Genomic DNA, 25,103 nt, shown 5'->3' with positions numbered 1-25,103 from the left:
GCAGTATCCAAAACCACTTTCGAAAGCTGTCAAATTTAGACAAAAATCAATTAAATCAGTTGAAAGATGGTTGATTCGCTTGATTGAAATTTGGCACGGAATATGTTTTGCATATATTAAAGCGTTTCTGTAACTTATTTGAAAGAAAAATTGAAAAGGGGAAATATTTCTTCTGAACATTTTTTTTAGTACATGACTGTTCTCATCTGCTTCTGCATTATCGACTTTCCTTTGGATTGATTTCACGTCTGTTTTCCCCAGTCCTATTTATTATATTCCAAACCAACACCAAGCAGTCGCAGTGACAGGAACCAATACAAATAAAAAATTACACAGAAGCACATTATTTAGTTGTGTACTAAAACGACTAAAACAAATGTTCAGGAGAAAGATTTCTGCTTTAATCTTTCATTGGAATAGCACCATAAAGCAATTTCGCACGCTGTTTTCGGTTCCAAAAATATATGTAATAGCGCAACCCTCTGTACAATGTATATTGAATAAATGTTTGTAAATCAAATTATGTACAAAATGATTATTATGATCCAGTACATCAAAATAAATATACTGTGATATTTCAGGCTATGTGGTTATTTCAGGACTATTGCATAATGACAATTTTCCATAACAAAATTCATATTGATATTTAATTTTTCGTATATGATAATGAATTTAAAATTCGCGCATTACCATTTTTAAAATAAACTATACAAACTATAATAATTAGATTTTGTCTAAAAACTCTTTCTAGTCACCCCTGAAGTATTCTAAAACAACTGTTATAGCAAAAGTTTTTCAATTACTATCTCAATATGAAACATGACAAAGCGTTCAAGTAAATTAGCAGAGTAACAAAATTATTCCTGTGAAGAATTCCCTTTTAACAAACATATTTATCATTTCTTTAATTAGCAAATGTCTAATAAATATTTTTGGAACAGGTTTTATTTTATTATCTTCGATCTGACATATTTTTGTGACAAAACTAAAGCAAGAGTTTTGTTAATATTTTATAATCTTTTGATTTTTAATTAACTTAAACTTGACATTATAATTCCAGTAACATTTAGAAGTTGATGACTTCCAATAATTGACTTAAAAAAAGCTGAGCTCAGTTTATTCTATATGGAGATACCAAAATGTGGATTGTGTATTTTCTTGCTCTATCAATGCTTTTTTTTTTTATTTATCAAAGCACCTTTATTGGCTCTTCAGATAAAATTTCATTGATGTCCCACAGTGTCAAATGACCGAAAAATAGAAAAATTTACTCGCCTTTGTAAAAATAAATAATAATAGAACCGAGTTCAAATGGATATGCTTTTTTCACGTGTGAATTACAACAAAAAAGTAACAAATTAATTAACCCAGATTCACCAATTTAGTGCATATTTTCAACACTTTAAGCAACATTCATTCAAAATCGTTAAAATAATATTGAAAAGGAGACTTTTATGATAGTTTATGATAAAGAACTTGATTATTCATGGTGAAAACACAATAAAAATATTTATTGAATTAAAAAAACAAAATTGGTTCACTTATAATTAAGCTACTATGATATTCTTTCAAGGTTCTTTTTTATTGTAAAAAACGTATTTCTTAAATAACGTTCTACTCATTCAAAATTTTCTTCAATTTTATTAGCTCGTGAAATTTATTTTTTCAAAACTCATTTGCAGTTTTATTCAATGTGGAATTTCTTGCCAAGATTAACTATACAGAAGCTTTTCTTGAAGCAATTAATTCTATGTGATACATATCGTAAATAACATTAAATGCAAGACTTTAGTTGCAAACTTGGTTGCAAGTTTACAAAAATCCAACATGTGAGAAATAAGATAGTAATTTAAGGTTGTTTAAGTTCATTGGAGCTATAATTCATTCATTTATAATTCGTTTTCTGTCCTAATTTGACAAATCCATTTGTACATTTTGATACTAATAATTTTGATTCACAAAGGCATTGTAGATAAGTAAATATCAATATTCTTGACTAGATTAAAAATTAAAAAAATTGTGATATCTTTTCATCAAACGGTGATACAGCATGAAATCAATTCAAAGAACTCTAAAATCTTAATTGCTCAAATGAATTTTAAATTATATTTTTTTAAGTTTATGTAGCCTCATCGTTTGAGGAATGTTATGCAACACATCCGAAATTTGGCACAGTTTCCCAATCAAATTTTAAAATTCACTACGGGAGATCGGGGCAGAAGTAGCCACGTATAGTATTGGATAGTAGTATCTTATAGTTTGCATTCGAACGGATATTTAGGAATAACAAAGAAAAGATAAGAAAAAAAGAAGAGCTATGCAGGTCTTTTACAGTATATTAATCGTTTTATGTTGAAACTGTGTAGATTTCAGCATATTTTTCATACCCTTTCTATCATAATCCTAATGTGTATCTGTCCCTCTTGCTATGTATATTATTTTTTGATGAAAATATATATAGAGAAAATATTTGTGAGTGGTTAATAGACAGAGAGACACACTTTTGGGCTGAGTCAGGAATAAAATTAGTCAGTTTAAGGTATCATTCCACAGAGAAAATCATATTACAATTCTGATATATGTATGCTGTGAGATGATACGAGAAAATCAATTTAAGAAAGGAAAAGAGAAGAAGAAAATTTGAAAGTGTTTCTAGGAAACTCTCAATTTGCATTCTTCTATCTGGCCCTTACCTAATTGCATTGGATATTCCATTGTTTGAAATACTATTTGTGGTTCTTAATAATGTACCAAATTGCTGCTTAAATCAGCAAGTAGTCTATTTGCTATGTTGAAACTAATTAAATAGAAAAAAACATACAAATTCGAACAGGGAATTGGAAAACGATTAAGAACATAAAAAATATATTAAAAAAATGAAGCTTCAAATGCAACTGAAGTACTCATATCTGCAACCACTTTGATATTTTTATCTGTCTTGTTAGTCTAAATTGATTTCATTATACTATTTCTCTGGAGGCATGTCATCAACATTGTAATATGATTTTCTCTGTAGAAATGTACCTCATTTCCACGAATTTTATTTTACTGTTCAATAGTAGAATATCCTGCAACGAACTAATAATATTCATTGTTCGACTTGTCAGAGTAGGGTAAGTGTCCTAATTCAAAACCATTTCCAGACGCTTTAGCTTTGACAGAAGATTCAACACATTAAGTTCATATTTTTTCTAAAGAGAATTACATAAATTTGCTCCTTTACTCTTCTAGAATGTTACTGTTTAGTGAATATTCTTGAGATATAATTTGAAAACTTCTTAAATACAAGAAAAATACGCGAGCGTAAAATGCTTCTATTGGAAACAAATTAATCCAAATGGAGACAAGGGAAAGTTTCTAATTGGAGACAAATAGTGTAAGTGAAATCGCGACGAAAGGCTTCCAAAACCTTGTTGAGTTGCTCCTGAGTGCAGGATTTGTTCTTATTCCTGGTCTTTTCTCCTTTCCCATCTAAAACAATAAGAAAATCTCTCCAAAAAAAATCATATTTCCAGGGTTTCCTACTGAAGCATTTGCAGACACTTTAGACAAATCCTTTTTGTTCACGAAATAGGTAATTATTTCATTTAAAAACTTCACGTACCGTTAACAATAAATATTTGCACTTAATTTAACTAAAATTATAACTTATTGTGTTTTTCATTGGAAAACATGGTTGATCGATGAAAAATTCGATGGTGAAAAGGTACACTTTTAATTTTTCTGAGAAATTAACAAATTAAAATTTGTGAATATTAATTGATTTTCGCTTTATTTGGAGCAAAATTAACTAAATAATGAAACTGAAGTATAGAAAATATATAAATATAATAATTTAGTACTATATTTATCATGAAAACAATGACGTTTCCATTTGGAGTAGTAAAAAATTTCCATTTGGAGCAGGTTTTGAATTAGCTTAATTTACCCTATAACTCGATTTTTTACAAAATAAAAATAATTTTTTATTCGCTTTTTGGATACTTCTTTACACCCACTACCTTCCCTGTGAATATCATACTTGATAGATAATTATTTTCAAAGTTATAGAGATTTTAAATCTCGAAATTCCTATAGTCTCCATGTAAAATCTCAGCTGTAAAATTTTCCTACTGCGAGTTATTCGCTTCTTATTCTGAGCAATCGAGTTACAAAAGTCTTTCTATCTATCCATTTGCCACTAACCAACTATGTTAGCTAACTATATTTTCTTAAGACTGATTTTGTGAGCCTCTCGAACTTCGGAGCAGGAGCTGAGCGTAAATTTTCTTTTCTCAAGTTTTATGAGAGCATATCAGTTTAATATCGATTTTATTTATTCATAAACTTGTCAATATCTCAAAAGTACTTTCGCATCTTTTACCGTTTAGCGTTTCTCAACCGATTCAAATCGATTTATAAATCACGTAAAATATTCCACAAAATAGTTTAGAGAGTAATAAAATTGATTTCCGCACAAAAAATACTTTTCCGTTTATAACCGGTTCACAACCAATTTGAACCGATTTATAAATCACTCAAAATATTTCCCAAAATACTTTAGAAGTACTTTAATCAAATTTCGGATAAAATTAGTTGTCGATTATGTACGGGTTCATTACCGGTTTAAAACTAATTGGAACTGGTTCAGTTTTGACGGAAATTCCAAGACCTTTCCAATGAGCGCAAACATAACACCATTCGTTCTATAAAAGTGCTCTATAAAGCCTTTTTAACTTTTGACCTTGTAAAACCGTTATTATGAACGATTTAACGATATTTTCGTACATGTTCGAATATCCGCCTGGGTAATCTCTAAAACATACCCAAAAATGAAAAGGGGTGGCAAAGCATCCCAGGTTTTGCGAAATGCTCGAACTCGTGACTTAGATTCTATATACCTCAGAAGTACTTTCGCATAATTTACCATTTACCGATTCTTAACCGATTTGAACCGATTCATATATCATTCAAAAGTTCCTCCAAAATTGTTTCAAAAGTATCGATTTTCGGATAAAAAATAGTTTTCGGCTATGAACCGGTTCATTACCAGTTCAGAACTGATTGAAACCGGTTCAGTTTTATAGGAAATTCCAATTCCTTTCCAACGAGTTCAAACATGATCCCATTCGCTTGATAAATGCGCTCTCTAGTGTTTTTTTTAACCTTTGACCTTGAAAAACCGTTATTAGGAGTGATTCAACGCTATATTCATCTAAGGATGAAATGTCTGCCTGGGTAATCTCTAAAACATATCCAAAAATGAAAAAAATCGCACGACGCGTTTTCGAGCAATCCCAAAAAACATGATTTTGGAGGGGAATGCGAAAGGTGGGGGAGATTGAGGGACATATTAACGATCCTTGGGTCGATTTATGGGGGGTACCCATAAGGTCCTAAGTCCCTATCTCTTACCATTTGGCATCTAGAACTGGCGACAGCCGGACGGACACACAGACAGGCGGACAAACAGACAGACGGACAAACAGACAGACGGACAAACAGACAGACGGACAAACGGACAAACAGCGTGACGATATTTCTCAGACATCGTCTGATATGCGAAAAATTTGTTGAGAAAACTGGTCTTCGCGGCGCGAGGTGGAAGGTAGAAATTTTAGGGGGTGAAAAAATCAAGGGATTGTATATAGGGTGGAACAACCGGCTATCGCCATGTTTAGGAAAAAATTAAATTCATTTAATCATAACTTTTGAATCCTTGTTACAAGATAAGTCAAATTTGACACAAAGTTACTTAGATGTATTGGCTCTAGATACGTGAAAACAATAATCCTAGAACATAACGCTGGACTACTTAAAAAACTGATTTTTATTAATAATGCAAAAATAACCATTTCGTCGCCACTTTTTACCACTTTTCGCCAGTTTTGTAAAATTTGTAACCACTTCTCGCCACCCACTTGAAAAGAACCACACTCGGTTATTTTAGGCAATGCTATGAAAAGAATACATTCACCATTTCTCTTTCCTTGTGATCACTTTATTATTACTCTCTTTAAATGATTTTTCTTCACTTTTATTTGAGAAATCAAATTATGGGGCTTTTGCAGAAAGTAAACAATGCAGATTTGACAACTGAGAATGTACGAAGTGAAGTTAGCGTCGCCTATTGAAAAGATATGGCGACAGGTGGTAAAATCAATTCCAGAATATTACCACTCCTCGCCATGCCTCATTTTTATACAAAAATAATATAAAATGAAATATTAATTGACTAAATACAAATTTTATGTATTCCACAAGTGCAATTAAATATTCAATAGACAAATTATTTACCCAAATAGGTATTTTTGGCCTGATGAAAATTTGACGACACTTAGTACATTTGGTAAGAGATGTTGGATTCGATGCACTTGCTTAAAATATTGCTCTAAAAAGTGATCAAAATCGTGAATCCAAAACGAATAATTATTATTTTTCGATTCTATGCGTAGAAGCAGAAACAATACAAAAAAATTGCGACTCATTTATTTCATAAATTGCGAAAAATAGCGATTTCAATGTAAGCGGCGAGAAGTGGGGCACTGGCGAGAACTGGTAATTCCACCCTACTGTTCTGTCTGTGGAATTCAAGCAGTAATATGCTTTCATTTAATTTTAGAAAATTGTACCGATTTATTATCGATTGTGACCGATTCTGTCGGGTTTGGAATTTCACAGCCTTTGAAAAATTTGAATTTGACCAAATCCGTTGAAAATACAACCCTTACGGGTGGTTGAATGTTGACCTTGAAAAATTCCAGATTGCGATTTGACCGGTGACAGGTGTCTGAAGACGAAATCCAAGGCTCACATTCAAAGGTGCCCCACTTCCCCCTATATAGCGCCCTCTTAGAGTTCCAGCAATAAAATAAAGTTTGTTGAATCTTATGAAATTAAAACTGAGCAATGTCTTTTCTTTATCCATAATTTCTTTATAATGGAATGCTTAATTGCAGTCTCAAGCAAAAGAAAGCGTTGCAATTGGGATTAATTTTGTGAAGCTTAACTTTCTGTGACAAAATAGCTGTCGAACTAAAGAGTAAACGGTTCGAAATAGCGTGTTCTAGTCCCTGATGATTCTCCTTGAAATTGTCTCTATCCGAGGTTAAGCAATTTGAGAGTTTTCCTTCGTCACTATTATAAAGCATTCTTTTTCAACTGCTTAATCCCATCTTGTTCTATTTATGCAGGTTTCATGGATTCGGAGAAAAGATTACCATCTACTAACGGTGGCTCTTACAACTTACAGTAGCGATGAGCGATTTAGTGCCACTCACCTCAAAACGTCAGAGGTAAGAAAATTGCATTAAAATAATAAACATGCAGACTTGTCTTATCATGCCAAATTGCCCTCTTCCGCGCTGCTGCATCCAGGATTGGACGCTGCAAATTAAATTTGTGCAACCGAGGTTTGAATTCATTGAATTTCTTGATCATGAAAATTCAACTGACATACATTTTAATTCACTTTTCTCTTGCTACTTTCAGAGATGCTGGAACCTATGAATGTCAGGTCTCTTCGACGCATCCTCCACAATCGATATTTCTGCATTTAAATGTCATTGGTAAGTAATGTTAAATAGTCTTTTTCTGTCCATTTCCTTCCATCCAATTACAATTCAAAATGCGACAGCTAGGCTATTAAATTAATTGAATGTGCTGAATGACGAGAAATGTCCTGAGAATTTTATCTTAAGATTGAAATTGATGGCAAACAAAAGGTAATGCTGACTCAAGATTTTCTCCAAAGACTACAATACAGTGCTCAATTGAATTGCAAGTTCAAACATTAGTCGATAATAAATTTGATAAGAAGAATGAAACACTGAAGTATCATGGCTGCAAAGGCTGCAAATGTACCGAGAAAATTGAACAAGACATTCTACAGAGACATTTAAAACCAAAACTAAAGTTATAAATTTTATCACTTGAGAGATATCGTTTGCCTCATCTATTAAATTACTTAAATTAAAATGGAAAATGTATTTTTCTCAAAATTAACATTAAATATCATTAGGATTCCCAAATGGAATAATATTTAACAGTGTGACTGCTGATGAGTGAGTGTGTGTTAGGAAACATATATCAGGATAAAATTCATTAAAAAGTTAGAGGGTAAACATTAGAAAAAATATATTACCTAGATTTATGGCTTATGTTATTAAGCTTTTGAATTAATAAATAATTCCAGGAACAAATACGATTATACTTTGACATTTGATTTTTTTATTCTGGAATTATTTTTATGCCATTTCATTATTGACTTTAAAAAATCTCTTTTCCAGGAACACATGGTATATTTTAAAACTGATTTTAAGACATAAAGTCAATTTTATTTTAGTTTTATTTTTAGGTTAATAAGGACACGCTGATAGGGGGAATGGGGGTACCTTTGAAAGTGGGGCACCTTTGAAATCGGGATTTTTCTCCTATGTTTAAGTGGAACTGAGCCATATCGTAATGTAATTTAGCTTCTCAATCTGTTTGTGCAGCTAAATTATATCACGATAAGGCTCAACTTTATTTAAAAATAGGTGAAAAATCCCAATTTCAAAGGTGCCCAACATACCCCTTTGGATTTTATACCATTGAATGTGGTATTGATTCTAGCTAGGTTTTTGTTACATTGATTACATCTCATTGTGGTATTAATTTTAGGCCTCAATGGAGCATAAACAATACCAAAAATGTATATTGGAATCAATACTAAAATTGTAGGAAATAATTACCACATTTTAAAATTGATTTTATATCATTATAAAATTTGTTTTTGAATAATATCACACTATTGATTTTATCTCTTTGTGAAGTTTATTCTACTTCATAATATAGGATTCATTCTAGAATATTTCAATTTTAATTTTTTTTTGTTAGCCCCCCTCCACCTTTATACTTACCCCCATATCCTGATGTTAGGCTTTGAGGCCTATTTTGACCAAAATCCAATGCTTGGAGATCCTATCAACATTATAGCTATATGTTTACAAGACTACCAAATCATCAATCAATAAAATTATTTTGTTTATCAACTGGTAAAAATTAATTATTAAATAATGTGGCAGGTATAATTGTGGTCCTTACCAATCACTGACACTGACTGTGTTTTTTTTCTTCAGTTTTAATTAATAAATCAAAAATCAAGTTGTATTGATTTTATCTGCTGTATGGATCTGATGGAAATTTTGCACTCTCTTCAAGCCTTCTGATGTTCGTCAGAGTTTACTCCTATTTCAAAATAAAAGTTTCCGATTTTTTCTCCAGAGCTTTCGATCCTTGGTGAGGATCTTCTTCGGTGGGTCAATTTAGAAATTTGAACATATTTCTGAAGTGGCGCATAATCGCACAGCCGTGGGCTGCTGAACTGGACGACATGGGCCCGCGACCCCGGTAGAAATAATTGATTGAAAATTATGATGATTTATTTTGAAAAAGGAATAAATTCTGATGGACACCGGGAGACTTGGGGAGAGCACATTAATTTTATCCTTCTTTGTAATATTTATTCAAAAATATATTTTTGAATAAATATATCATTAATGTCGTTTTTATTTTACTTCATTATATTAATAGTATCCCATTGTGCACATAAAAACATATTTAGTACAATTTTTCGTAAATGCTTGTGAATTGTACAATTAGCTCACTTAAACTTCGTAAAACTGTGTGCTTTATCACATCATTGTTAGTAACACAATGTCTTGTCAAACATTTTTTCGGAAATTTTCATAAACAAAAAGTCAAAAATTTTTCCTAATATTTAACCATTTGCTAATAAGTTTAACCATACAAACAAAAATATGCAAACATAGGAGGACTGCCTGTAATTTGAAGAAAAGTGCACATAAGCATCAATGTTCTAAGTTTGAAGTGCAATATTTTCAATATAAATTCAAGTTTTTTGTTACTTCCTTTCCAGAAATGTTGTTTGGAGCCTTGACAAGCAATTTGATTTTTCTAAAATCAATCTTAATTTGTATAAAAATAAATAAATAAATAATATGTAGAGATGAATTTGACTGTAATTTTGGACACCTTGCTTGTAATTTTGGACAGCTAATTCACCACACTTGGATGCCCAGTGTTCTCCATTTCAAAAACCGAACTTATCAAGTTCTCTTCCTGCTTGATAAGAAACCGCGGGATATCCCAAGGAGTCCTGAAACGTTCCATATAATTCATTAAAGAGATTTGACTTCAGCACTGCAAGTCCGCGCGGATTCACGTATCCCTTTGCATTTCCGGGACTCTTTTAAGGCTTTTTGTACTGCATCTCGTTCGTAGAGGTGATGCTTCTTTAATTCTTTAGGTACTTATACAATATAGTCTTCACTAAAACCAAAAATTTACAAAATTTCGAGGGAAAAAAACTTGTCCAAAATAACAAGTTCCCCTCTCTGGTGAATTATGACAAAATTGTCCATATTTATCGCGAAAAATTTAATTCTCAAGACAACTCTCATTTCAGTTCTAATCAATAAATCACTATTAACGTGAATTCAATAAATATTTTTTAATAATATCACTTAAAAATATCGAAAGAAAATAATAGTAGTAGGGGAGACCGGGGAGGTTTGGGACACTTTTTCATGTTTTGACTTTGAGACACTATTCCAAAAAACCACGATAGTGTATTACAATTTTATGCGGTCTATAGCATACTTATGGGTATTGACTTTATAAAAAGTACTCGATAGAACTTGGAAAACAACTGAGTTTTCCTGGAGAAGATAAAACATTTAACTTGACGCTTTGTCCCAAACCTCCCCGATGTGGGGCAGTATGGGACGCAAAAGAGGATGTTTGGGACGCGTTTTTCCTCGCATAATTTGTATTACTGGAACGCGTTAATTAATTTTAAATACCAGATTAAAAATATTTCTGATAGAAATAAAAATGTTTCATCTTTTATTTACACTTAGAAATTAATATCAATTTTATTTGTACAGTAGAGTCATTTATTGTCAATCAATTATTTAATGTATTTTCTTCTTATTTTCCATCTACCTTTCTTTCTTTTTATTCTAAATATTGCAATCATGATTATCAAATTCCTCAGGCGAGTAGATTTTCTTGTAACTCTTAGTTTTGAACTCATTGATGGATTCCTGTTTGATTTTACGACAACTGCATTGTACCTGTTTTCTCATTATTTCTCTGAATTAGCTCTCGCCTTGTCTTTTCTGGAGAATTTGTTCGAGAAATTTTCGAAAAAAATAGTTTTTAACTAGATTGGGCAGAGATCGAATATCCTCTGAGAAGGAATAATTGATTCCCAAAACAATGATGGGTTAATTGTCCCTGTAGTTAGAGAAATCTGCTGCACTGATAAACTTTGCACAAGAGGGAGATTTCCAGTAGAAACTGGGCATTACTCTTCATTTTGACAATAAACAATTGCATACCATCTACAATCTTGTCGAAAATCAACGTCCCATTCATCCCCATTCAGGTGTCCCAAACATCCCCACGTGTAGTTTTGGTATTCAAAACCTTTATGTAAAAAACAAGAGCGTATAATCTCTAAAACTTTTATAAAAATATGTTCCCATATTACACTGCTACCTAATCAAATAATTAAGTTTTGATTATATATCGCTGATATAAAATACAAAGAGAAAAACTGAGACGTCAAAATATACGTTTTTTATCAATTTTTAAAAAAATGTTCATAGAATTAAAACAATAAAACTGAGGATATCCATTCTTTTAGTCAAGATACATCTTAATATTGCCTACGACACAGTAATGGTTATATCCCATTTATTTCAAAAATTAATTGAAAAAATCGCCTTGTCCCACACTACCCCTGTCCCAAACCTCCCCGGTCTCCCCTACATCACCACAGCTTTAAATAACGGCCTCTACACACTTTTAAAGAAAATTTCTCCTATCCTTCGTCAGTTGGATCAGCAATTGTCGTAACTTCCTCATCACCTCATCAGCAGTTCTTGTATAGTGTGTGTATTTCCATGGTGTTAGAAGAAGAGCTGATGAGTCAATGAGGAAGTTGCGACAAATGTGGATCCAAAAATGACGCCTTGTAGGCAGAAACGTCAGAATTTTTTTTGCTTCTAGTGTGTAGACACCATGAGACTGAAGTAAAACACAAAGTTCTGTCATATCTTTTGTAAGTAACTGCTCCCACTGGAGTTTCAACAAAGCAATTTTAATTCAAATAAAATTCAAAATTGAACGATTTTATTTTTAAAATCTCCCAAAAAGATTAAATATTTAAATTTAAATAGAATACATTAGGGGAAACTGGGGCACCACCAAACACGGGGTACCACCAAACACTAATTTTTATTTCTAAACTAATTGGACTATCTCGACCATTCCTTCAGTAGACAAGCATCCCTATAGTGCCTATAAATTCCTATAGGTCTTATCCTCTGAAGTCGAATATCCGATTAAAAGATCGCAGTGTTTGGTGATACCCCGTGTTTGGTGGTGCCCCAGTTTCCCCTATTCATTAAATATGGAAAAAAAAATCCATAATTTTAGTGAATTTATTTGTTGTGTTCAACTTTATCCTCAAAGTGTCCGAAGTTACAAGCTGTCGCAAGTTACAAGTATTTCCCCTAAAACTACATATTATAAAAAAAATTGTTATTCGTACACGAAAATTTATGGAAAAATGTTACAAATAACTTAAAATGTTCTCTGAGAAATAATTTTACAAACAATGTTTATAAAAAAAATTAGAAAATTTTACGAATTATTCAGTGAGTTATACGACTTATGATTTTTCCATAAATCAAATCTGTAAATCAGTTATATTTCCAAAAGTATTACAAGATATATTATTCTTCCACTAGGATAACATTGAGACACCCTAATTTTAGACATGAAAAGCTCTCTGGCAGAATTGGAATTGGAAGTTACGGTGAAGCTTTTAAAAAATCCTGTAAAGCAGCTCTATCACGCAAAATGATTACGAATTACGAGTATTCTCTTTTATCTGCATCTTGTTACATGTTAATCTTAAAACAAAGATTTGTGGAAAATACCATCCAATTTTTTCTCGATATATTGAAAAGTAATATAATTTTACTCCGCATAGTAATATAATATTTCTAGAATATGGTCGTTTTTATTTTATACCATTGCTTCTGGTATTATTCCAGGAATGTTTTCTTTTAGTCTACTTTAAATCGAAGATAAAATATTGAGAAAAAAATTAGGTTAAGATTTCTTATATATTTAGATTTGAGACTATTTATCTAACTTCTATGATGTGAGATGAATTATTTACTTTAAATTTCCAATCTGTAGTATTTCTCTATACAAAAAAAAATCTTATAGTTACTCGTAATTCAATAATCCCTAAAAGGTTAAAAGCAATTTCTACATTTGAGTAGAATTTTCAATTTGGAGTAAAACTGTTTGGTAGCAAAAGAGACTCTGGTATATGTTTAAGAATTACATTAAAGAAGATCACGAATTTAATAAACATTTCACAGAAAAAGTAAATTTAAAGTTACTCACCCTTTACAGGTTTGTACAGTATATAAGAAGAAATCAATATGGAATTAGGAATTGAAAAACAGGACGAAAGCTCCTCTTTTTAACCATTAAATATGAATGTTGATGGACAAAATATACCAGCTACACCCTCAATAACCGACAACCCACAAGAGCTCTTTGACTCAACATTTGTTGCTTCCAACGCCCTCAAACTCCATATAAGTTCCTTTTTTAGAATCCCCACCACTTGTCCATTTTATTAAATTTCAACACAACATACAAATCCTTTTGCTTGGAAAGTTTTCACAATGCAAAATTGGATACAATGAGAAAATTATGTAATTTTTCTTTGTTTGCCGAGGATAATGCTGAGGGTGGTTAGAGGGGTTGGGAAAAATGGTTTTGAGTACAGTCATGGGAAACATGGGACAATTGTGCATCGTGTTTTGAATGTCTTTCATTCTTGGATTATTAATACTGTTGAGCTTCAGTTGATCTGAATTTCTATATATATTCTACATCTCTGTCTCCTACTTTATTGCATTACAGAAGCTCGTGCAGAAATTATTGGACCTACAGTTCGGTATTTGACCCCAGATTCCACACTAAGACTGATTTGTAGGGTAGTTCAGAGTACAGAGACATCGGAATTTCTCTTTTGGTACCAGGACGACCGGATGATCAATTACGATAGTGATCGTGGTGTTAATATTTCAACTGAACCTGGTAAATTGGTTGCACTGTGATTTTCTATTGTCTTGCCAATGTAACATGGCAAGGTCATTTAATCTTCAATACCTTTCCTTCCAGATTACAATTACTCCGAACTAACAATCATGCGAGCCACTAAACAGCACTCTGGAAACTATAGCTGTGTACCTAGCAATGCACAACCCGCCAGCGTTACGGTACATATCTTCAAAGGTAATACTGCATCTCTCAGTTAATGGGAAATTCTTTCATGAACCACATTAAATTCTTTAAACTCCCCACAAGTGATTTCAGGTGACTCATACCCATGAAACAGTTACTTCCTTGCGTCTTTCGTCTTTTTCGCTTTTTGCACTTTTTGCGAGCTTCCTTAAACACTCGAACATTTCCCAATTCAATCTAGATAATTTATATCAAGATGCTCATTTGAGCAAGTAATTGAAATACGAAAAAAACATTATTATTACTCGTACTCAAAGCAAAGTCAATGCAATGATGTTTTTTATCAAGTGAAAAATATTTTTAAGATCAATTAAGGGGCTACTTGTTTCTAGCGTGCCGAAAAAACTTTTGAGTTTATTAGCTGTTTTCTGTCATTGTAGAATGAATTAGTAAATAATACAAATACAAAATAAAAGCCAATTTAATATAGAATAGACAACCGAAAACCCCAAATAAGCAACCTACATAGTTTCGGAGATATCTCGTGAAATTTGTACGAAAACGGGAAAAAATTTACACTAAAATTTGTCGCGTTTTTAGAGCTAATATCACCCCCCTGGGCTACATTGAGTTGAAGTAGCAGGAAGTGAGGCACCTTTGAAATGGTGTTTTTTAGAATTGGACTTTTTTTCCTACTGTTAAATGAAAGTGGACCTTATCAACTAATTGTGAAGCTATATTGCATTGTGATAAGGCTTAGTTCAAATTTAAAAAAATTTAAAAAGCTCTCTCAAAGGTGCCCCAAATCAAATGTGCCCTACTTCTCCCTATAAATTTTTACTAGAGCTTATGGCTCAGTCTTCACTCTGAACATTCTCTTTTCAATTTTTTTATTGCTCTTTATAATTCTTCATTCTATTGCTCTTTTCGGACATTCTTATACTCAAAAAAAAACCGAGTAAAAGTTACTCGAATTGATCTGAAATTAACTCTATTTGGGTGTAATTTTTAATTAAACTGTTTTTTTTTTTAGAGCTAATCGAAGTTAGAGATATAGGGGAAAACTTCCATGCTTCGCACAAACTCTGACTTGGCACACTTCATTTTTTTTACATATTCCTGAAAAACTTAAATTAGATTCATTGAAGAAACATGGGAAAAATATGAACTGTTCAAAGCCAGAGTATGTGCGAAGCCTGAAAGCCTTCCTCTACTTGGCCTGTAAAAATTAATTTAAATTCACTTAAAACAATGAAATACATATTAGATAGACAGATAAATTAAAAGATACTCACTCTGGAATCTGAATTGAAACCATTTTCTCTTGTGCTTACTCAACATTCCTATTTTAATAATAATTTCCTCGACAAATTCAATTTAAATCAATGAATTTCAATGATAATTGCTCAGGCACACCTTATAGATATGGAAAATTTTATGAAGTCAAAATTCGAATCCTTTTCTTGCTCATATGCTTTGCACATGTCTATCTCATTCTTTCGCACTCTTCTTCTTTTAATTTAGCTCAAATGAATTTGGAGTGCGAAAGAATGAGATGGACATATGTAAAACGTGTGAAAAAGGAAGAGATATGAATTTTGATTTCATGACATTTTCCTAATCTAAAAGGTGTGCCGGAGCCATTATTATTGAAATTCATTCTTAAATAAATTGAATTTGTCGAGGAAATTATGAAACGAGAATGTTGAGTAAGCATCAGAGAAAATGGTTTTAATTCAGATTCCACGCAAAAGTTTCTTCACCAAATTTTATGTTCTGAATTCGGCTCATCAGGGCGCTAGTGAAGCAAAATTAACTTCAGAATTGCAGGAATTTGACTGCAAATTACTTTGTGGATTCGGTAAAAATTATTGTCGATCAAAAAATCGGATCTCTTAGTGAATAAAAACAACATTTTGACTATAATTTTATACGACTTTTCAAGAATTTCTATGGCAATAGGGGTAGCCAAAGATCTTATTACTTTCCTATCTTGGGCAACGAAATTTTACAACATTTTTATGAGCATTTTTTTCATAGTAGTTTCATATGAAAAAAAGATGTTCATCAAGGTTGGTTTCCAATCTGACGATGTAAGATTTCACCTCGGACAACAGAAGCTGAGATTACATAAAATCGTATTCATTTTTTGGATAATTCTATAAATCAATTGTACAACGTACGGCCTATTTAACACATGTTAACTCAGTCAACAGTCGAATTCAATAATCCAAATTATCTATTTCTTTTAGCAGCTCCATTTTCCATTAAAGAATTTTAATACTCCCTCCGTTCCGAAATAAGTCGTACGTTTGGCGAAAAATTATGGATTAAGGAATGGTTTCAGAGAATGTTTTTGTTATTTGCAAATATCTTGTGTATGAACTATCCTCCATGTTCAGGGATAATATGGGGATCCTATCACGATGGTAAGTTGAGGAATCGATATCTTGAAGTTGTCCATTTTTCGCGTTTTTTTTTTCAAAGAGCTCCGGTGGATAGTAAATTACTACAAGATGGACTGTGATTAACATTACAGGTTAGAATTTGTTCTAAATTTTTAGTATGCACAAGTAGAACTCAACAGTTATTACCGATATGGGATTTTTTTTATTGCTGAAATTTTGCAGAATGAGCAATAAAAAGAACATCCTTTTTTATGTGTTTGAATATCTGAATGCAAAATGGTGAGAGATAGGGACTTGGGACCTTCAGTGGACCCCCCATAAGTTGTCCCTGGGACCATTTGTATGTTTCTCTAAAACATATCGAGAATTAAAAAAAAATCGCACGACGTGTTTTCGAGAAATCCCAAAAAAACATGATTTTGGAGGGGAATGGGAGGGGTGGGGGCAAAACAAGGGACATATTAGTGGTCCCAAGTCCCAAGGTCAACTTATGGGGGGGCGGTCCCCCGAAGGTTCCAAGTCTGTATCTCTCACCATTCTGCACCTATTTTAGATTGAAAATAAAACGCAAAAAATAAGACATTTTTAAGACATTCGTTCCTCAACTTACCATGAAGACTGGACCCAAATTTTAGTGCTGAACATTAACAATAGTTCTTTACAAGAGATAATTGTTGATACACAAAACATTTACCAACAAACTTTCCCTTAATCCCATTTTTTTCCCAAACGTATGACTTATTTCGGAACAAGAATTTTTCCCAAACGTACAACTTATTTCGGAACGGAGGGAGTATTATTTAGGCACATCGGGTTTTACAATTTAAAGTAATCTTTCAGCGCCAAATCTACCGTTTTATTAGTAATAAATTAAGTTTCAAATTTAAGTGATTTAAAATTACGAAGTCGTTTATTTAAGTTTTTTGACCAAGTATGATAGTGCAATTAATCAATTTAAAAGTTTTATTTCCAAGATAAAAAAATACAGTTTTTATTATTTAATTGAAATAAAGTATAACCAAAAAACAGATGCTTTCATCAAGCGAGCACAGTTAGCTGGAAAAGACAGTGTTGTCAGCATATTTTTGCTGAGTCGATCAGCAAAAATATGCTGACCGGTCAGCAGTTCTCAAACAAAAAGTGCTAATCAAATATTTGGAAATGACACTGCCTCTCGAGTTTTCGTTTTAAGATTAGCAGAATTCTACTGAAAATACATTTATTTTCAGTAGAATTGAAGTCGGTTAGCATTTGGTGCTCGCTGGGCAGTCAAAATGTTATTTAAAAGAAATTAATTACTTTTCTCTCTCTTTATCCTTTGCCCATAAGCTGTAATAATATACGTCTTTCCTCGATTTATGGATAATTTAGTTTTTTACAATATTCTTGTGATCCTGTCAACAAGATTTATTTTTATCAGATAAAGAACTACAGTCGTCTCTCATTTCTTTTTCATTCGAATATTGAGATAGAGATGTTAATGCTGCTCCCTATGAATTACTGTAAATGCGAATACGAAGATTGTATTACAAAAAAAATCATATTAAAACTGATACAAATAAAATTGTTACCGGAAATCCTTTGAAAGTGTTCCTGATTTGACACATATATAATCCCGGAATAAATGAATAAAGGCAATGAAAAAGTCATCTTTGGTGTTTGCTCAGTTGAGACAAATATGATATAAGTTATAAGTAATAAGTTTACCATGAAATATAATATTCAAATATGACCCATTTTTTCTGAAAAGGATCAATTTGATCCTTTTTGTTTTTACCAATGAAGTTCAAAAACTTCTATGTTTTTTTCCTTTTTATTGTATTTCAGAAGATTGTTAAGTTTTGATTTAAAAACCACCTTTTTAATATATTTTTACTACGCTTTATTGCTACATAAGCATAGATAGTTCATGAAACAAATAATTACTTTACTTTAACCTGAGAAGTCTCTGAACGTGAAACCTTATTTACTTTTTTCTAAACTTTCATTGCCTGACCTTTTCACATACTTAATTCTAACATCTAATTTCATAACAGATAAGATTTTTTAATGAAATTATGATATAAAGTGGTATTAAAATAATCAACCTAATCGGTAGCCCCTGACTGCAACCTTCGGAAATGGGCTTAAGCCTCCAGTCTGAAGACCGTGTTAAGTACATTTCCACTGCATATAACTTTAACATTCATCTAGTGAGCAACCATTCACTTCTCACAGAGATAATTGAATACATCGGAATCTTATCAGTTTCTATGTAATGTAATCACTGCAATACTAACACTTTCTAAGTAGTCTCTAGAAAATCTGAGTTCTGGGTAAATCTGTGCTTAAGACAGTATTAAAATGTTTCACGACAACCATTGTAGAAGTACTAATGTCATGAAAGAATTCTATGTTATATGTTTCCATAGTTACACCAATACAATATCGATTTATTCCACAATATTCTAATGAATAAAATTTTAATGTTATTAAAAGAAGTCATTTGTCTATTCAGTTCCTCTAAAATTAACTACAATTAATTGTGTTTGAGATTCTCAAATACTCTCACACACTATTTCCACGTATTACAAATATTGTCCACTGTATAAACACTTCAGTTTGTCATTCCAAAATAGATTTGATCAATATTACTTGGATGTTCCAATTTATTGCTTCGTTTGAAATTAACAAAGGAATTTAATTATGTGTATTTCAGTATAGCAATAAGAATAATCTGAATTGCTGCTAGGCATCATTAAGTGCCACTCACACTGGTAACTTAATCCAATTTGGAACTTCCATTTAACCGGAAAAAAAATCTTGTTAAATGTCATAAATTTCTTCTCGAAATTTCTGTTTAAATACACTCAATTTATTTCCCTATATTAAATTTTACATTGAATTTGTACTTCTGAAATTTGGAAGTGCTAAAAGGCATTGCGAAATACAGCGGAAGGTGATTTACTTTTATTTAATTAACTTTTTGTTGATTTTACCAATTTTGTGCCTCTTCAAGTATTTATTATATTTGGTTCACTGCTACAACTACCATTTATTCAAAATTATGTGCCAACCTGCGTAAATGTGCATATAAATCCTCAGTTTCGTATATACGTAAATCATTAAGCTATATTTAATACTCGTGTGACTAATATTGTTTTATTCATTTTCATTTCCACAGAGAGCAATTGAGTTGAACTTTAACTATCATTAGGGTAATTTTGGATGACCAAATGTACGGCAACATTACTCGCTCCATCCACATAAAAACTACATTAGAGGAAAGCGCACTATTTTCGGACGATTTTACCTTCGCACAAATCATTTTTTTCAATGCGTTTTAAATAAATTTGGCCCATTATAATATTATATTTTAATAGCTAGTCCGGCTAGTCCAGTGCCCCATTCCAGAAAAAAGCTATAGGTGATATCTATTAAGAATATATTTGAAAAATTTACTTGTCCGAAGCTTGAATTGTCCGAAGGTAGCATGCTTTCCCTTACCTCTCAGTATAAAGAGTGACAAAATGGTTTAACTTTAAAGAATGCTCCAATTCATGAATTTGATGTTATGCCTCAAAATTGATTAAATTTAAGAAAATAAAAGGATAAGAAAGTATCTTAGCTTTGTGAAATGCTCAAACACACGAAATAGACCTTCCCGTGAATTATTTTTCCTTACAATTTTTGAGTACCTTACCACCGGTTCAGCCTGGTTAATTTATTGAAAAGAAAGCTATCCCAGAATAAAAAATGGTCAAGAAAGTATGGTTTTCCAATCATGTGATGAAAAACTGGGTTATATACTTCACTCTCTTTGGGTTCGACCAGTAACAAACCAACAGTAAATAATTCTAAGTTATTAGGGGGAAGTGGAGTACCTTCGAAATTTAGCTTATTTCTTCTATTTATAAATTAAATTGAGCCTTATCAGAAAGTCATTTAAATTTACATCTGGTTGGTGTAGCTAAATTATATCGTGATAACACCTGGTTTCATTTTCAATTAAGAGAAAAATGCCTAATTTCGAAGCGGCCCCAATTCAAAGGTGCCCCGCTTTTCTCTATTACCAAAGATTTATGAAATTTTTGTGGAATATACAATTGATTCCCACCGGAAAGACTGAACGTCATCTACGGAATATTTAACGGATGTGTTTCATGGTGCTTTCCGCTTAACGGCAAACTCATAGTGCGTTTAGCTAAGAGCAGATTTATGCCATAGGCAGACAGCAATTGGCGGAATGCTTGAACTAGTTATTTTGGTATTGTTCTTATGAAAATTGGACAGGTTATTACCGAAAAATCATTCAATTTTGTGCCATTTTTTGAAATGCTTCATGCAAGGTTTCTTAGCTATTTTCCAAACTTGTTGAGAGAATTGAATGAAATTTTATCAAACCTAACTAAATATATCTGTAAAGACAGACCCGTCCCGTAGTGGAAAAGATCCAGGTATTTGGACGAGAAGAAAAATTATTATAGAAGAATTATTATAGAAAATTATTATAGAAGAAGCAGAAAGTCGCTCAATTTTCCGGTATTTTAAAGAACAATAGTCTGGGTTCGATTTTGCACAGTTGTTCCTGTCCAAAACCAGACCAAAATAGCATAACTCATTAGAGTTTTGTAGGTTTAACTTTTCGTCACTTTTTAATATAATATCCTCATAATTCTTTTAATTTTTATGTAAATAAAATAAATTTAGTATCTTTCTATCTGTGGGAGCTTAAGTGGATCCGTCGATAGAGTATTGGATCTATACCGCTGAGGTTTTCAGTTTAAACAACGAACCACGTTCAGTTCTTAAAAAAAAATTATTGTTCAATTGTTAAAATAACTCCAGGTACATCTGATTATGTATTGCGACTAGTCGCAACGAAACTCTATATAAGGCATACGAAAAAAGCATCCCCATTAAAAGTCGGAACTCTTGATTATTCTGGTTAGTTCTTCAATACGAGAATTATTCAAAATCAATTAAAAATTGAAGGAGATTTCCGGAACGACTATTTAGTTATTCCTCAAAAAACTGTTATTTTGACAGGGGGATGTTAACTTATCGTTACTATTGAATCGATAGCATCGTTAAATCCGTATATGTTATACGGGCTTCAAACTTAGGAATCACATTGACAGTAAAATGTTCACCGTATTTCGTTAATTTACGCATTTTCATTGCAATACTTACGCAAATTTTCCATTACCGTATTACCTTATCTCATACTCGGTGACAGTAGGTGAAAATAATATAAGAAAATTGAAAAATTAAAACAAAAATTTGATTAATGGTGAGCAAACAAACTAAGAGAAATTTCTCTTAGTTTTTCTTGCTCACCTCTTATGGAATTTTCATTTTATTTCTTCAATTTTCCTATATTATTTTCACCTAGTGCCACCGAGTATGAGAATAGGTAATACGATAATCGAGAATTAGCGTAAGAATTGTAATGAAAATTCGTAAATTAACGAAATATTTTATTGTCAATGTGATTCTGTCCTTAAGACCCTGCGGCTCAATTGACTTCGGGTCTTAAATTAAATAAAATTCTAAAACATTAGGAACTGGACTAAACCTCTAGCCAGAAGTCCGCTTTAGATTAAGTATACGAGGTATTCTATAGGTGGAATATCTGAGAGATTATATTCGATTGAGATCTTCTGCTGTTCGTCGGAGGCAACTTTTTTTCTCAATTTAAACTTTGAGATTAAACTTTGGAAAAAAAAACTTTGGAAATAAAAGCTTTGGAGAAAAATTTTCAATTTTTAATTGAGAAAAAGAAGCTTTTCACGAAATCCGGAAGATCTGTATACGAGGTGTGTTAAAAAATATGGTAAATTTTCAAAATTTCTAAATCTAGAACTGAAAAGACCCAGGAAAAATTGGCGTTTTGATGCGATTTAGTAGCTAAAGACTACGTCACTGGAAGACCTCAAAACCATATCAAGAACGGAGACACTGAACCTTTCTTGATTTGCACAATTTTATTCTCTACAATTCTCTACAAGTAGAGAATAAAATTGTGAAAATCAAGAAAGGTACAGTGTCTCCGTCTATTTCCTGCTACATTCTGTCGAACCGAAATTCTTCTGTGACATATCAAAAACCTGAAAAAGAGTTTTCCAACGTTTTACGCTGCAGGTTGGTCACCAACGCTAAGACGGCGATGGCTGTTATCACACAAAGATTGAATTCCTTGATCACCTAGCAGTATACGAAATAAATAAACAGAATAAAAATGCTGCATCATACTCCACAATAATTTTTAGAATTAATTTTTATAAATAAAATCAAATTTGGTGGGGCGAAGTGGGGCAAACTGTGACAGTTTTGAAATTGGACTTTTCCATTCATTTTTTTTAAATGAAATAAATCAGCTTGTCAATTAGTTTGTCGAGCTAAACTATATCAGTAGCAAGGCTGAATTCAATTTAAAAAGATCCTAATTTCAAATCTGCCAAAATTCGAAAGTGCCCCGCTTCCCTCAAAGTATGTAGATACTTAAAATAAGAATGATTAATTTTAATGTTTATAGAATGCAGTGAATTATTCTTGCTAAAGGAAAAATTAAGAAGCTATGAAGCATATTAACATTTGACGGATGGTTATAATGGTTTTTAATAATCCGTTTCATCTTACTTGTTAAAACAATATTGTGTTGACTTAAAATATTTCTTTCATTGAAAACTAACGTTCTGAAAATTTAACTGTGCATTTCATACTGAATATTCATTTTCATAATAAAAGTGTCAATGCTATAAGAACATAATGCCCGAAATAATCAAAATCATTTCCATTGAGATTCGTATAACAATTGATATAGATTGGAATAGTAAAGATTGTCTGGATTTATCTCTTTTTGCAGGCGATAATCCCGCTGCTATGCATCATGATCATGTGAATGGGTCTCCATCGAATCTACAAATCATTCAAAAATGGCCCATTTGGGCATCAACGATACTTGCAATGTTATTTATTACAAGACACAATTGGTTACAAATGGATGTTTTTCATACAAGTTGACTCGGGGTGCTACATGGTGTAAACACCAAATGGAACTAATAAAAATGGTTTTTATTTTGTTGGAAGATTTCCACCCCCACAAAATGGGTGGGTCTTGTGAAAAATACATATAACATTTAAAAGAAAAAAAAATAAAAGAATTTAGGTACCTTATAAACCACCCAATGTGTAAATATTTTTGTACAGTAAGATCACTTCAAATGAGAAAAAAAACTAACTGTGTATAATATTATAAGAGATATGATGAAAAATATTTCATGTATATTTACGACGAAATGAGATAAAATTAAAAGAATGTGTATAGAAAATCAGTCCAATGAAAGTTGATGTTTAAATTCTTTTTTGTCCTTTCCATTTGCACTTTATACTCAGATGAAATTTTCAACAATGGAATGCCTTTGAAAGAACAAGTGCGCATTTTCGTATGAATGCTGGAAATTCTCTGCTGGTCCAGGTAATATCATGCGGGATTTTGGGTTAGCAATCAGTGACAATGAAAAGGTGTTTGTTGTGGTCAAATAAACGTACATTTTAGATTTTCACACAGCTTATGAGAATCGATTTTGCCTGCTGGTCAACCCTTGTGAGTCAGATGTGTCTGGATTAGATGGATTTAGATTGTGCTTACCCTGTGAGCAGTTACAATGCTACACAATTATTTTGCAACACACTTCTGTAAGTACAATTTTTTATTGCTTTAACTGTCTAACTGAACATAAAGAATGGTATATAAAATCTAACGATTTTCAGTAATATAATTTTATAGAAATTGACAGTTTCTAACCCACGCGGTCATATTTTACTAAAATTATGGAATTCTGCAGTTTTTAGAAATGTTTTTATCCTTGTATTTCAAGGGGTAACTTATATTGAGAGACCCTTGTCAATTGTCCGAGAAACGCTTTGCGAAACCCGAGAAATCCAAGAATTGCATCGCGAAACTCGAGAAACCAGAAACCCTTGTCTGTAAACTGGAAATGAGTTACCTCTTGTTCTATTTGCTTTTTTCTCGCTTTGCTGTTTACCCTTTACCGGCACAGAGACTAAACTGAAAGAGATATCGACTTTCAGCTTTCACTATTTCCCAATAAACGAACATTACAACATCACAACTCTGCTCATTCAATATTCTTTCTAAAATCATATCTCTTTTGAATGCTTTGAAAACAACTAAAATTATTTCTTTTAATATTTCGAAATGCCCTTCAAACGATTTATATGAACGTTTCGTTTATAAAATAATTTCAAAACTATATAATTTTTCAGAAAGATTAAATTCGGATAAGAATAGTTGTGAACACTACGATTTTTTCAATGAAATATAAAATTCAACAGAATCAACGTGAATGGAAAAGATATTTGAGAAGT

At 31.9% G+C, this 25,103-nt stretch overlaps 1 protein-coding gene across 1 annotated transcript in view; it reads left to right on the top strand.

The window, feature by feature from the left end:
- LOC129803927 (uncharacterized) overlaps nt 1–24,057 on the top strand; it is a 153,091-nt gene extending 129,034 nt beyond the window's left edge. Inside the window, exons 4-9 of the mRNA XM_055850808.1 lie at nt 7,173–7,274; nt 7,357–7,391; nt 7,471–7,547; nt 13,999–14,175; nt 14,260–14,373; nt 23,578–24,057. Of these exons, the coding sequence (XP_055706783.1) occupies nt 7,173–7,274; nt 7,357–7,391; nt 7,471–7,547; nt 13,999–14,175; nt 14,260–14,373; nt 23,578–23,735 (663 nt within the window). The 3' untranslated portion in view covers nt 23,736–24,057. The remainder of the gene's footprint in view (nt 1–7,172; nt 7,275–7,356; nt 7,392–7,470; nt 7,548–13,998; nt 14,176–14,259; nt 14,374–23,577) is intronic.
- Nucleotides 24,058–25,103: the final 1,046 nt, after the last annotated feature.

Source organism: Phlebotomus papatasi, chromosome 2, assembly GCF_024763615.1.
Source record: "Phlebotomus papatasi isolate M1 chromosome 2, Ppap_2.1, whole genome shotgun sequence".
Taxonomy (NCBI): Eukaryota; Metazoa; Arthropoda; class Insecta; order Diptera; family Psychodidae; genus Phlebotomus; species Phlebotomus papatasi.
This window is presented reverse-complemented; position numbering and strand designations above follow the sequence as displayed.